This window comes from Orcinus orca, chromosome 10 (assembly GCF_937001465.1).
Source record: "Orcinus orca chromosome 10, mOrcOrc1.1, whole genome shotgun sequence".
Lineage (NCBI taxonomy): Eukaryota > Metazoa > Chordata > Mammalia > Artiodactyla > Delphinidae > Orcinus > Orcinus orca.
This window is the reverse complement of record NC_064568.1, coordinates 45,037,006-45,049,971: the sequence shown is the minus strand read 5'-3', so window position 1 is coordinate 45,049,971 and position 12,966 is coordinate 45,037,006. Positions and strand designations below refer to the sequence as shown.

The 12,966-nt window shown below is 48.2% G+C and overlaps 1 protein-coding gene across 21 annotated transcripts in view; it reads right to left on the bottom strand.

Annotated features, from left to right (window-relative positions):
• The window catches only part of TRAK1 (trafficking kinesin protein 1), a 162,791-nt gene that overhangs the window by 33,074 nt on the left and 116,751 nt on the right, over nt 1–12,966 (bottom strand). For 20 of the 21 annotated variants that reach the window (XM_033402003.2, XM_049715238.1, XM_033402002.2 and 17 more), the window contains 4 exons: nt 10,809–10,885; nt 3,771–3,887; nt 1,068–1,168; nt 149–257 (listed from right to left, as the gene is read on the bottom strand). In XM_033402003.2, the coding sequence (XP_033257894.1) occupies nt 149–257; nt 1,068–1,168; nt 3,771–3,887; nt 10,809–10,859 (378 nt within the window). In that variant the 5' untranslated portion in view covers nt 10,860–10,885. The remainder of the gene's footprint in view (nt 1–148; nt 258–1,067; nt 1,169–3,770; nt 3,888–10,808; nt 10,886–12,966) is intronic. The other variant, XM_049715239.1, reaches the window with a different exon arrangement.

Sequence of the window (12,966 nt, the reverse complement as noted above, 5' to 3'; positions counted from 1 at the left end):
GTGTGGCTGTGACCCCAGGTCCACATGGCTCTTTCACAGACCATCACCCTGGAGGACGGCGGGGCTGTAATCACTGCTATTCTCACCAGAAATGCAAAACGGGACCACCACCCTTGCAGAGGGGACGAGGGCAGGGAGTGCACTTCACCTCTGATCGAAGTACAACGTTCTCCTCTTCAAGGTCCTTCAGCTTCTTCTGGAGAGAATCCAGATGGAAGTAATTCTGGACGGAGGAGGACGACTCATTCCTCTTCAACCTGGGGGAGAAAGTTCACTTTCTAGGGAGGGAGGCATTTCCTCCGACCACCTGGCAAGCCATGGAGAAGCACAAAGAAGGGCCGTTTCAAGGAAAGCTCATGAAAGGTGCAGGGGTAACAATGACCCATCAGGCTGCTCCCTCACCACCAGGAAAACAGCACAGGCTTACAACACTTCAGAGCCACATCCCAACCCTTTGCTGCCACTTTGCCTCAGGTTTCGGGGGAACCAACTCTATTTGAAGTCTACACGATCTGGGATGCCTTCTATGTGCCAAGAACTATTTTAAGTACTCTACGTGTATGAACCCATTCAGTGCTCACAGCCCTAAGAACTGAGTACTATTATTATGCCCACTTTACAAATGAGGAAACAAGCACAGAGAGGTTAATAACTTGGCCACGAGCCACAGAGCCAAGATCTGAACTCAGGCCATCGGGCTCTAGAGTTCATGTTCCTAATAGGAGACTCTGCTGACACAGAGAAGCCCCTCCCCCCAGGCACCCCCCAAGGACCCACCACAGCACTGCTGGCTCCAAATGCAGAGTCCAGCCTGTTACTCCTTAACAGCCAGGCCAAACCAATCTGAACTGACAAATAAGCAGTAAGACCTAGGAAGAGGAAAACTAAAATCCCATCAGAATAGGAAAATCCATCTGTCGGAGGCACTCAGAGATGTCTGGCTGAGAAGGCTGAGAGCAGCTGACCTGTGCTGCCAGTGAAGGTGATGCTGTCTAGGCAACTCCAAGCACATGGACCACAGCCAGCCAGTGCTCTGGCCTCTAGAGACAGGCCCTTGGGTGACTTACGGGGTGGAGCACACAGACTCCGGCTCGCTCTCCTCTGCGGCGCTGGTGTAGAACTGAAGCAGCTCATCCTTCATGGACAGTTCATGCCGGAGCTGTGACACCTGCACAAACACAGCCCGTCACGCGCTCTCTAAATGCGACAGCATCCCCACTCGTGCTTAAACACTTATTGCTCACTGACAACATTTTTTAAATTCCTCATTCAAAGTGAAGGCACGCCACCGATTTTGTGCTATTCAAGGAAAACAAAGGGTTGAGTTTGATCCCATTCAAGAAAAATACAATAAATTACTTTTTGGCAAAAATCCCTCTGTTTAAATTTGTGGTTTTTACTTTGGTACAAAGAAGAGGTGAGAGGGGACTAGAAGGTGCTAGAATGATGGCTGGGGCGGGGGGGGGGGGCAGCAAGACAGCAGAGGGGCTTTGCAAGTAAATGGATGACCAGCTGGGAAAACACTCAGAGAAGCGGACCATGTTACCACATGGAGGAAGAGGCTATTCACTTCTGCCAAAACCAAATCCCATCTCGGACCAGGACCCCTGGTGATGTCAGTTCCGTGTGGGCAGCTACAAGCAGCGAGCCCGGCAACCCTTGTTCTCCCGCTTGGAAAATCTCATAGCGCCACCTTGTGACTGCTACACCCTCACAGGAATTCTGGCCAAGCTTGGCCAGACCTTGCTTTGTACTCAATGACTACAAGATAGGCATTCCCGAGACAGGAAGAAAAGAGGCAACAATGAGGAACTGGCCGTACCGACTACTCTGCAAGGATGGCTCTGCAAGTCGCACTTATTTATACTTCAGGTTTAAAATAAACCTGACCCATAAAGATTTGCACCTGCCCTTTCACCATTCAGCACCGATGAATAGGCAACCAGCACTGTGAGCGAGGATTATAATCGTTTTAATTCTTTCTTGTTTCTAATTTGATTTGGGGTCTATAGTTTATCCCAACTTTCCTACACAACACCGTGAATATATTTTATCTTCCACGGAGAAACCAGCTTTATGTGCGTAAAGCCTTCGGCTTCAACACCTAGACCGATCATTTAATGATGTGCCCAGGGGAAACAGTTTTCAAACTCCAAGGTTTCCCAAGGGGACAAAAAGTCACTTCCACCCCCAAGTGCAGGATGCACTTTGTGTGAGGAAAGGAAGCCCCAAGCAAGGGCAGCACCTTGGAGAAGTAGCGCGTGAGGGGTGACGGGTGACCATTTACTGGTTCCTGATGGCATGTCCCTCTGCTCAGAAGGGGCCAAGTAGGGGGCCAGGCTGACCTTCTCCCATACTTGGGAGAAGGGAGATTCAGGTCATGATGCTGAAGGCCGGGAGAGCAGGGGTCAACTTTATTTCTCCTTGAACACGACCGTATCTTACCTCATCACCTTTTAAAGAAAGCCCAGGATTAAAACTTGCCTTTATACAGTGCTGTACATCAATTATATCTCAGTAACACCGGAAGGGGAAAAAAATCAATAAAAATTACAATAAACCCTTAAAAAAATGTTTTCTTATCGAGTGGCTACTCTGTTTCATCACATTAAATGATTGGTAAACCCAGACAACAATAGCTGGGAATATCTTTAATGAGGAAAAAGTCTGAATACGTCTTAGGAACATGAATAAGGGCATCCCCGTCGCCCCCCCCCCCCACTGAGAAAGTTTCTGATAGAAAATAAGGGAGAAGAAATAAGAAGAAGGAAAGCCAATCAAAGTCCTCACAGTTCAGATTCACTGTTCAAAGGCCAATTAGGGGGCTTCCCTGGTGGCACAGTGGTTGAGAGTCCACCTGCCGATGCAGGGGACGCGGGTTCATGCCCCGGTCCGGGAGGATCCCACATGCCGCGAAGCGGCTGGGCCCGTGAGCCATGGCTGCTGAGCCTGCGCATCCGGAGCCTGTGCTCCGCAACGGGAGAGGCCACAACAGTGAGAGGCCCGCGTACCGCAAAAAAAAAAAAAAAAAAAAAAGGCCAGTTAGGATGATGGCAAAGACACTAGCAAGGGGGGCCTGGCTGTAAGCTCCTACTTCTGGTTGTAGCAAACCCGCCCGACTCTGCAGCCTTCCTCCTCCCGTCCACACCGTATCCCTCCCAGAAAACCAGTGCCGCTCCTCTGAGACCTCAGCCCCTAAGTTAAGCCTAAAGTGTTCTTCCCCTGCCCCCCATCCCCCATAATGATGGGGGCTGAAGATATAGACCAAGATTTGTATCATTAACCTAGTAGGGCTTCGATCATGAAAACAATAGGCTATTTTTGGTTTTGTTTTAGAAACACAAAATTATATTGTGCTGATGAAGGGGCAGTCACTGCCTCACTCTGCAGCATGGCTGCAGTTCCTTCTCCGCCTGCCAACGCCCACCCTGGCTCAGGAATCTCCGCTCATTGTTGGAATAGCCTGTGTGCCCTTCAGCCAGCTCTGAGTGTCTTTCTCAGCTGACATGATGATCTAGACTCTTGGAGGACACGGGCTGTAGCTGGTCCACACTGGGGGCCTACTGACCATGTGAGGGCTGGTCCCAGCCTGGGCGACCCGTCCACACTGTCGGAAGGAGACACAGATGAACAGGAGGGGCAGCAGGAAGGCAGCTCTCCATGTCCGGGAGGGCCTTCCCCAGCGGGATCCCGTGAAATCATCACCTTCCTCAGGCACGCCTTTTGCGGCACCCAAGCCCCTGCAGACGCCCCTGCTGGCAGGTCCTCACCTCCTCCCTGATGTGTTCCACCTGCTCCTCCAGCAGCTCATTCCTCTCGGTTAGTGTCTTGTTCTTCTTCAACAACGACTGGCCGATCCGAGCAGCCAACTCTAGATCCCGCTCTTTCTGTGAAAGGCAGAAGCGAGAGCAGAGGTTGAGAAAACCCGTGCTTCCAGCAGGAGCCCACAGAACTCAGGGTCAACTGAGGAAAACAAGGGCGTTCAGCAAGGACAAGGGAATCAACTAACTCACCATCCACGCACCAGCGTCTGATACCTGTTCAAAGAGGAGCTCACTCAGCTACCAGGGCCCCAAGCAATGAAACGGAACCTTCCGATCTAATGAAAACAAGTCTCTTCCTACAGGAAAGACATGCTTCCAAAAACCTTTCTATCCAACTGCTTTTGGTCCTTGTGTAATCATTTGATAACCTATCTCTCTACCTGAAGGGCTGGGCTATTGTATCGCCAGCACCCAGCACAGGGAGACACTCGGTAACTATTTGCTCAATGAATAAGTGAATCCAGAAATTCCAAAGTGCACTTAAAATAGCCAAGGCAGCCTCTCTGGCACACGTTAAGCTGGAATTTACTGAGTTCCTTAGATTTACTGCGTATGAAACAAAAATGTTTAAAGTTACTCTACAACAGGATACAGTTATGTTTCTTTTACTTATAGAAGGTAGGCTACTTAGGCTTTATCTTTTTCAAAAAATAGCTTTAAAAACGGAGAAACAATGCATAACATTGCCCTACTTCAGAAACAAAGACTGTTGCAGACAGAATTTTCTGTTAGCTCAGTTGCTGACATTTAGAGCACAGCAGGGCACAGAGGAAAATCTTTACTGGCATACAAAGATACAGCTGCCTTTATGGGAGGAAAGTTGTTGCCTGACAGTGGGGACAGCGGGGTGGACGCCGTCACCAAATGCAGACTCACTGATCCTTGCTGGTGAAACTGCTGGCCATCACGAGTAGAGGCACTTGCTCACTTTTAGGCGGGGATTGGCATGGGGGGGAGAACTCCGGAAAACGAAATCCTTTTAGAAGCCTACGCTAATTATTCTGCTCATCTGGTGTCAAAAAGCAGAAGAAGAGGGACATGGGGTTTTGAGCAGAAAAAAGCTGGGGATTCAGGAATCCCCGCTTCTGATAACCATGTAGTCTTATGGCTTCCACTCAACCCAAACACAGATTAGAAATCATCAGTAGGTTGAGAAGCATTTTAGTCATGGCAACCGCCATTTTGTTTTAAATGACATTCAACAGCATAGAACTGAAATACCAAAGTGCGTTCCACATAGTAAGGTTATCACTTCATGCTTAAATTTTGCTTGTCACACATTTACCGACAACCTAAGAGGCATTTCTTATAGCAGGTACCCGTCAAAAGTTTAACTGCTCCAGGTGAACCGTTCTACCCTAAAATTTGAGAGTCTGGGTTCTGATTCAACATCCCTGGGGCCCAGTTCCCTCGTCTGCGAGATGAGGTAGGGTGGACGGACAGACTTGCTGAGGGACCCTTGGAAGAATCTTCTAGCGCTATGATTCATTGAGTGGTAAGATATTTCAAAAAGCATCTTTTGTTTCTAACTTTTTATATATCCACCAAATTATACCATGCAACAGTAGCACACCTTCCTTTGCTCATCATGGGAGTTTGGCTGAATTACGAGCAGAGCACTGGAGGTCAGAGCATAGTTTGGGGGGACTGAATCCAACAGCGATTTGGCTCTCTGGAGCTCTTGCATGAATGATGGTCTCTCTCCCCTAGGTCTTCCATGGTCCTGAAACCTGTAACTGCTGTCCCAGAAGCCAGCTGGGTGTCATGTCAAGTGAGCCATAAATTCCTCCAACTCTTTCCCAATCTGTGCCTCCCCCTCATGCCCTCCCAGGGAACAAAGGGGACCAGTGAGTCTGCCCAACGAACCGAGACGCCCCTCTCTGTGCATTCATCCGTGCCGGCTACTGTGTCTACCAAGGAGGGTCCTTATCTCAGCGGCCCTTTATTACTTTTCAGACACAACGGTTGTGCGTATTTGGTACTGGGAGGAAATGACCCACAGGGATTGTGTGAGGGAACCCACTTCTACAGGGGCCGTCTCAAAATTAGCAACTAGTGCAGGTGGTTTCAGCTGGCTAACTCTCCGTGAAAACTGTAGTACCACCGTCCATTTCCCTTTGGAAGTGTGGTCTCCATAAATCTCTCACTCCAGTCAGTTAGATCTTTCTACTATAGCAAGCCCTCAGACTGAATACCCAGCAGGTGCTTCATGCTCGCTGGTTCACTGCCTACCGTTCTGTGCTGCTTGCCGTCATGCAATCCAGCTGCTAAGTTCCAGCACACATAGACATTTCGTAGGCAGATTTCAGTGCAAACGAATCAAGCCAGAATCATAATGATGAAGACAGGCTGGGCAAGGCACCGATGAGCACGTGAAGAATGCTGAAGGCGTCCCACGGCACACAGGGGCCAGAACCCAAGAGGAATGGGACGCAGGCAGGGGAAGGAAACAAATGCTGAGGGGCTCGACAACGAAGCCCCTCGCCCCTCCCCACTATACCCCAATACACGTCAAATCTCAGACTTGAGAGCCTCCTTGCCCTCCGGAGGGGACAACTCTCACTGTGTCTACACCCAAAATCTAATCTGTATAGTAACATAAAGAAAATGCTCTGCTGGAAAAAAAAAAAAAAAAAGGAAGTTAGAGTAAAAATATTCAGAGATGAAATGAAATTCTTAAACAAAAATGTCATCAGAAGGTCTCTGGTTTTTCTAAGGCAAAAGGCCAGCTGGGTTTCTCTTTAAGAATTTCAGTAATCGGGCTTCCCTGGTGGCGCAGTGGTTGAGAGTCCGCCTGCCGATGCAGGGGTATGCGAGTTCGTGACCTGGTCCGGGAAGATCCCACGTGCCGCGGAGCGGCTGGGCCCGTGCACCATGGCCGCTGAGCCTGCGCATCCGGAGCCTGTGCTCCGCAACGGGAGAGGCCACAACAGTGAGAGGCCCGCGTACCGCAAAAAAAAAAAAAAAAAAAAAGAATTTCAGTAATGAAAAGAGTCTCATTTCTTACAACCAGCCAACATGTGATAAATATTTACCTCGAAAACCAGGAAAACAGCTAGGAAATGACCACTGGATCAAACTCCAGTGAGAAAATGAGACCATAAATAAGTCTCAATTGGGAAATCAGCCATTAGAAGAACTGGTTCTTTTATTCCCCAGGAGATGGCGGTCAGGTGGGGCTCATTCTGGCTCTCCTAGCTCCCTCTCCGCAGCTATGTTTCGCTGAAAACTTAATGCACTGTAGGATATACGTATATGTATGGCTGATTCATTTTGCTGGGCAGTAGAAGTTAACACAACCTTGTAAAGCAACTATACTCCAATAAATTTTTTTTTTAAAAAAGACTGTGGCTTGTGTCTCAGCCCCTTTTAGCAATGACCATGAACACTCGAGCCGCCTGGCACGGCCCCAGAGACGGAGAGCTGCCTGCCTCCCACGCTGAGCAGCTGACTCATCTCATTCACCCATTTGGGGATAAAAAAGCATGACTAAGGAGCTCCTGGAATAACCCTCTCCGTAACTGGGGAGGAGACAGCTTTGCCCAAAGGTAAATTCCGAACAGCAGCAGAAGCCAGGGCGAGCTGCAGAATCCTCCTCCCCTTTAACCCGAAAGCAAACTCTTCACATTGGCCAAGGGCTGTGCTCCGGCATCCCGTGCAAATCCCGCCAGCACCCTGCCTGCCTGCGGCAGCCGTGCAAAACCAAAGCAAACGACCAGAGGGAACGGAACCAAAGCCAAGAAAAGCACAGCATGGCACAACCTTCACGCGACTGGGGCAATTAGACTTTAACCAGGAAACCCGCCTACTTCCAAAGAAAGGCAGCAACTCAGATGTGATTCTTATCAGGAAAAGGAGAGGCACAGCGTTGTATATAAAACACACTGATGCACACAGACCATGGCCATGGTGAGCTGTTAAAAATAAAACAAAAAAGCACAGCAAAGAGCCACCTGAAGAGACTGCCCCACAAATATTCTTTTCAGCAACTCAGTTTTTTTTTAAAGACGACAGCATACTTCTTGATACAGTGACACTCATTTAAGCAATGAGCTGTGAAGTGCTGATGACCAGGATTTCCATACAGGGCTGGAGTCCCAGGCTCCTCTGACGTGGTCCTCAAACATCCAAGCAGAGACGGGTCTGGCCCTGCAAAGTCCTCACCCAGCCCTGCCAGCTCACACCCGGCAGGAGCCAGGAACCACGGGCCATGGATACTCACTGAAGCAGCATCCCATTAAAAAAAAAGTTATCCAGTTCATGTTTTTAAAGTAAAAATGTCTCATTGACAATCAACTAACCGTACTCCCCAAAACTAAATAAACAGGGCAGTAAACAACTACAGCTAAAATCAACAGGGCCACGTGCATAGTGGTTAAGGGCCCGGGCTGGAAGGCAGCTGAGCCACCGGGTGTCGTCTGTCCTCTCAAAGGGAGGTCCCCTCACAGTAGGATGGGGGAAATAGTGGCATCTACTTCTGAGAACTATCGCAGAATTAATGAGATGATGCACAGACGACACCCAGCTCTCAAAGTTTACCCTTAATTTTAAGCGTGACCACAGAGGCAGACACTTATCAAAGGCCCATCATTTCCAAGATTAAAAGGGCGGGGACCCAACAGGGTCCTCGCCTTGGAAAAACTTCTAACCAATCCAGTTGGATGAACAAAGCCAACAGAATGACAGGGTGGCTCCCGAGCTCAGGGCTGGCTGGGGCACGGACTACCTAGGGCTGGGGGAGTGTGACAGCTTCAGAGATCCCCAATGAGCCCTGCAGTATGACACTCAAGGCAAGAAAAGACAGAGGGGCCAAACGGTGCAAAAGGTCACAGGTGGGAGAGCAGGAGGCAGGTCCCGGTGATGAGTATTAAGAGGATTCAGGAATGTGATCAAGTGTGTAGCCTTGGATGCCGTGCCAAGGAGTTCTGAGTGTCGCGGGAAGCCGAGGTCATTAAAGAGGGCGTGGGAGGGTGGCAGCTGCAGGGAAGATGACAGCAGAGAGAAAACTCAAATCTCACTGCCAGGGCTCCAGAAGCTGGAGTGGTGGCCTTGGAAAAAAAATAATAAAGGTACAGACGTAGGACCTCCCTCAGAAGACTTGAGGACTAACTGGGTATGGAGTGAGGAGTGGATTTAGAAACAGGACAGTGTTGGGGAAAATTGACACAGCAGGAAGGGGGAACATGGTAAAAACTATTTTCAAAAGTTGGTGGTGCCAACCAAGCTAGCCTACGAGGTCAATAATGCCAGCCGCCAAGACGGCTGCAACTGGAGAGTCACCAGAAGGCCAGTGCCCTAAAATGCCTCACCAATGGCCCTGTCACACGGCCAAAAAATCTAAACTCACTTATTCGGGGCTGAGGAGTTTGTAACTTCCCTGACATGCAGGTGGTCAAGCGGGTCTCGGCTCCTGCCCTGTCTCAGCTACACTGGGTCTACCCGTGGGTGGCCTTCAGGAGAATGGGAGGGGAGTGTGTAGCAGGGCAGGTGAACCCTCAGGAACTTGAGGTAGGGGTAGGGGAGTATTGGAAGGGTCCAGCCCTCAGAGCAGGTAGGAGAACACTGGATGTGCAGAAGGGAAAAGCACAGGGAAAGAGAGAGACATAAAAATGGGGGTGAAAAGGGCTTCCCTGGTGGCGCAGTGGTTGAGAGTTCGCCTGCCGATGTAGCGGACCCGGGTTCGTGCCCTGGTCTGGGGGGATCCCACATGCCGCGGAGCGGCTAGGCCCGAGAGCCGTGGCCGCTGGGCCTGCGTATCCGGAGCCTGTGCTCCGCGGCGGGAGAGGCCACAGCAGTGGCAGGCCCGCGTACCGCAAAAATAAATAAATTAATAAAGGGATGAAAAGATGCCCCCCACCAAAAAACCTCAGGTCCCACACTCCTGCTTGGTCCTGTGTTTCAACTTTGTTCTGCCACTGGCTGAAAATGATGATTTCTGTGTCTCTCATATCTTTCTATTCTCTTCCTCAAGAAGGGCTAATGAAGAGTCACATGACCCCAAATCATTCTAGATTCTAGAGCAGAAACCAGGGTCTAAAAGTCAGCACCTCTGGGACTTCCCTGGCGGTCCAGTGGTTAAGACTTCGCCTTCCAATGCAGGGGGTGTGGGTTCGATCCCTGGTCAGGGAGCTAAGATCCCACACGCCTCAGGTCCAAAAAACCAAAACATAAAACAGAAGCAATATTGTAACAAATTCTATAAAGACTTTAAAAATGGTCCACATCAAAAAAAAAATCTTTAAAAAAAAGGGTAGCACCTCTGCATCTGAGGTCTGATTTTGTGGGGAGACTGGGAGGTAGTGCTTTAAGATGGGCACTTATTCAATAAATACTGAGAACCTACCATGTTCTGGCCTGTTGAAGGCATGGGGATACACACATTACACTCATCTGCTTCCAGAGGCCACCAAAGCACCTTAATTCTCAACTGTCAACAGAATGCTGAGAAGAAATTGAGAAAAGCATAGTCTCTAAACTAACTGCAGCTCATCTAATCCCAAGCACGTTTCCTAAATTTTCCTTGCCATGCTTGTTTTGGTTATTTCCATGCTGACACCGCATAATAATATTCCCTTAACCTGATGTAAATAAAAACATAACAAAATACAACTAAAACATTACAAAGATAGATAATGATGTATTTTTCTGACATTTTTTGTATACACTTAACATATATCATTAGTATATATTTTAAGGGTTTATAAATCTTAAACAGGGTATTCTACAGCAAGCATTTAAATGCCACCCTATTCTGTGTCATTAATACATTCCTTTTAAAATCCAAAATACCTCGTACAAAGTTACAGTGACAGAAGCCAACATAGCTCTCAGTTCAAAAGATAAATAAAATAAAGCCACTGAATTCTACCCTGAGAGGGCTCAGTTGCTGAGATTCTTCACCGAGAAAGATAGTAATGTATGCTTTAATTGATATAAATTATAATCAGCTATAAATGACTCTTTGCCTTGCCCCAAATCACTTACCTCCTCAAGAAGCCGAGTTACAGAATCTATGTCATTATATGTCTTAGTCATCTGGCCAACTCTTTCAGCACATAAAACTGCAAGAAATAAAAACGACAATGAAACTACTGATGCTACAAGCCTGCCAAACAAACAACCCACCTAAAAAAGTGACTCTAAAGTCGTACTGGGCATAAAGGGTGATTGGTTTTGCTGGGTTCAGCCCCACCAGGTTTTGTTCCCCGGTTCCAGAGAAAAGATTCAAGCTGTGGGGTGAGGGGCAGGGGTCTACTGTTCACTGCAAAGCCTTGACGCCGCGTGTGTGTGTGTGTGTGTGTGTGTGTGTGTGCGCGCGTACGTGCACATACGCACGTGCACACTCGGGGGTGGTGCTGAGGGCAGGGCGCTGGAGTGGAAAGGGGTCTGGCTTCGTATACGGTCAGCAAACCAAAGTGGGTCAGCAGCACAGCGACTGACGTATGAACCGTCAGAAAAATCCAGAGGATCTCGAACCCACTCGCTGTACAGACCCCACTACGTGGATAGACTGGGTCCTTCCCAAAGCAGCTCTTGGTATAATTATTAAACAGCCTTAGCTGATAATTTCATAATGGCACACAGCCCACTCTTCCCCAAATGGACTAAATTCTAAGGCTATGAAACCGGTTTCCAAACCGTGAAAACCAGGGTGACAGATTTTGTTTTTTTAATCCACACTCCCACCCAATACTCTCACATATGGTATTTCATGACATATGCCATTTGCTTAAGAGGCCTTAAGAGGCGGTCTGCAGGCCACTTTAGGACTGTGTTCTTCCACTGGAGAAAAAGGGTGTGCACTGAAAGGAGGCTTTAGTCTCCAGAAAAATCTCAGGGTGGTTTTATTTTAAATCAATGGCAAGGAATCGATTTGTAGTCCAAATACCATGAAGGTAGCATGGGTTTTACTCTGAGGAGGAAGGAGTGAAAGCAAATGGATTTAGGGCCAAAGTGTAAAATGTTTTGAAACCAGCCACTTAGGGGCTACATAATAAATTGTTAGTAACTCCTCATAACTAAGACTCTAGAAAATCATTCTTTTAAGCGTAGAGGACTTAGCTTTCGCAACAACCCACTTGCAGTCACAGCCCATGCAAGGCCTTTGGGAACTGAAGTGTATTGCTAAACCAAACTCAGTAGCGTTACTAATGGCTAACTGCAACTGGAGAGCGATAGGTCTCTAAATATTTTATAAATCCAAGTAGAGATCATCCTAGTGGGTGAGCGCAGAGAAATCTGATCTGTTGGAATGATTTTCTAGCTTAAGGAGGAGACCTGAAATCTGGTTCCAAATGTGAAACCCTCCCAACACAGGGTCCTCAGAGCTGGGGGCTGGGGGGATGAGCAGAGGTTCCTTTGCTGGCCTCTCCTCCACCCAGTTTATGGCAGGAACCCTCCAGCCACTGGAGGGAGCATTGCCTCAGGCATTTTCCTTCTGTTCCCACAAGGAAAAGCAAGGGAGATGTACAGGGTTGGTTTGAACCAGAATTTAATTTGATGGAGATGGAGTCCAGCTCAAATTGCTCGAAATAGATCATCAGCTCCAGGTCACAAGAAATCCTTAAGTGGAGATTCCTGTGCCTCGGACAGGAGTTGGTTTTCATGCTGCACAGCTGTGATGCTCTGCAACGGTACAGACAAGACCCGGGAGCCCTCTAGCCAGGTCCCTCTAGGATGAGCATGGCATCCCCTGTCGTCTACCGGCGGGTACAAAGGCCTCTCTGTTGAAGCTTGTGCTGCGACTCTAGGGCCAGCTAATGTCTCCCTTGCTCTCCTCAAAGGACCAAGTCCTCTGCTTTCCTGGAAAAAAAGACAACCAGGCTACATTTTAAACTAATCTTGGTTCTATGTCACCCTAACATAAGAGAACAAGATTCCGAGCAGCTTTTTGCTCTGGGATTGTATTAAACGGAAATTATACTTATATTTTTGAAGCTATTTTTTTTAATTGAGATCACTGTCGTTAATCACGTGTAGATAATCAGATGCAGATGTCAGAAATAACACAGAGATCCCATATGCCCTTTAAGTGTCACCCAACAGTAACATTTTGTAACACTATATTCACAACCAGGGTACTGACATTGCTACAATCCAGGAATCTTACTCGATTTCCCCATTTTACTTGAATGCGCACGCG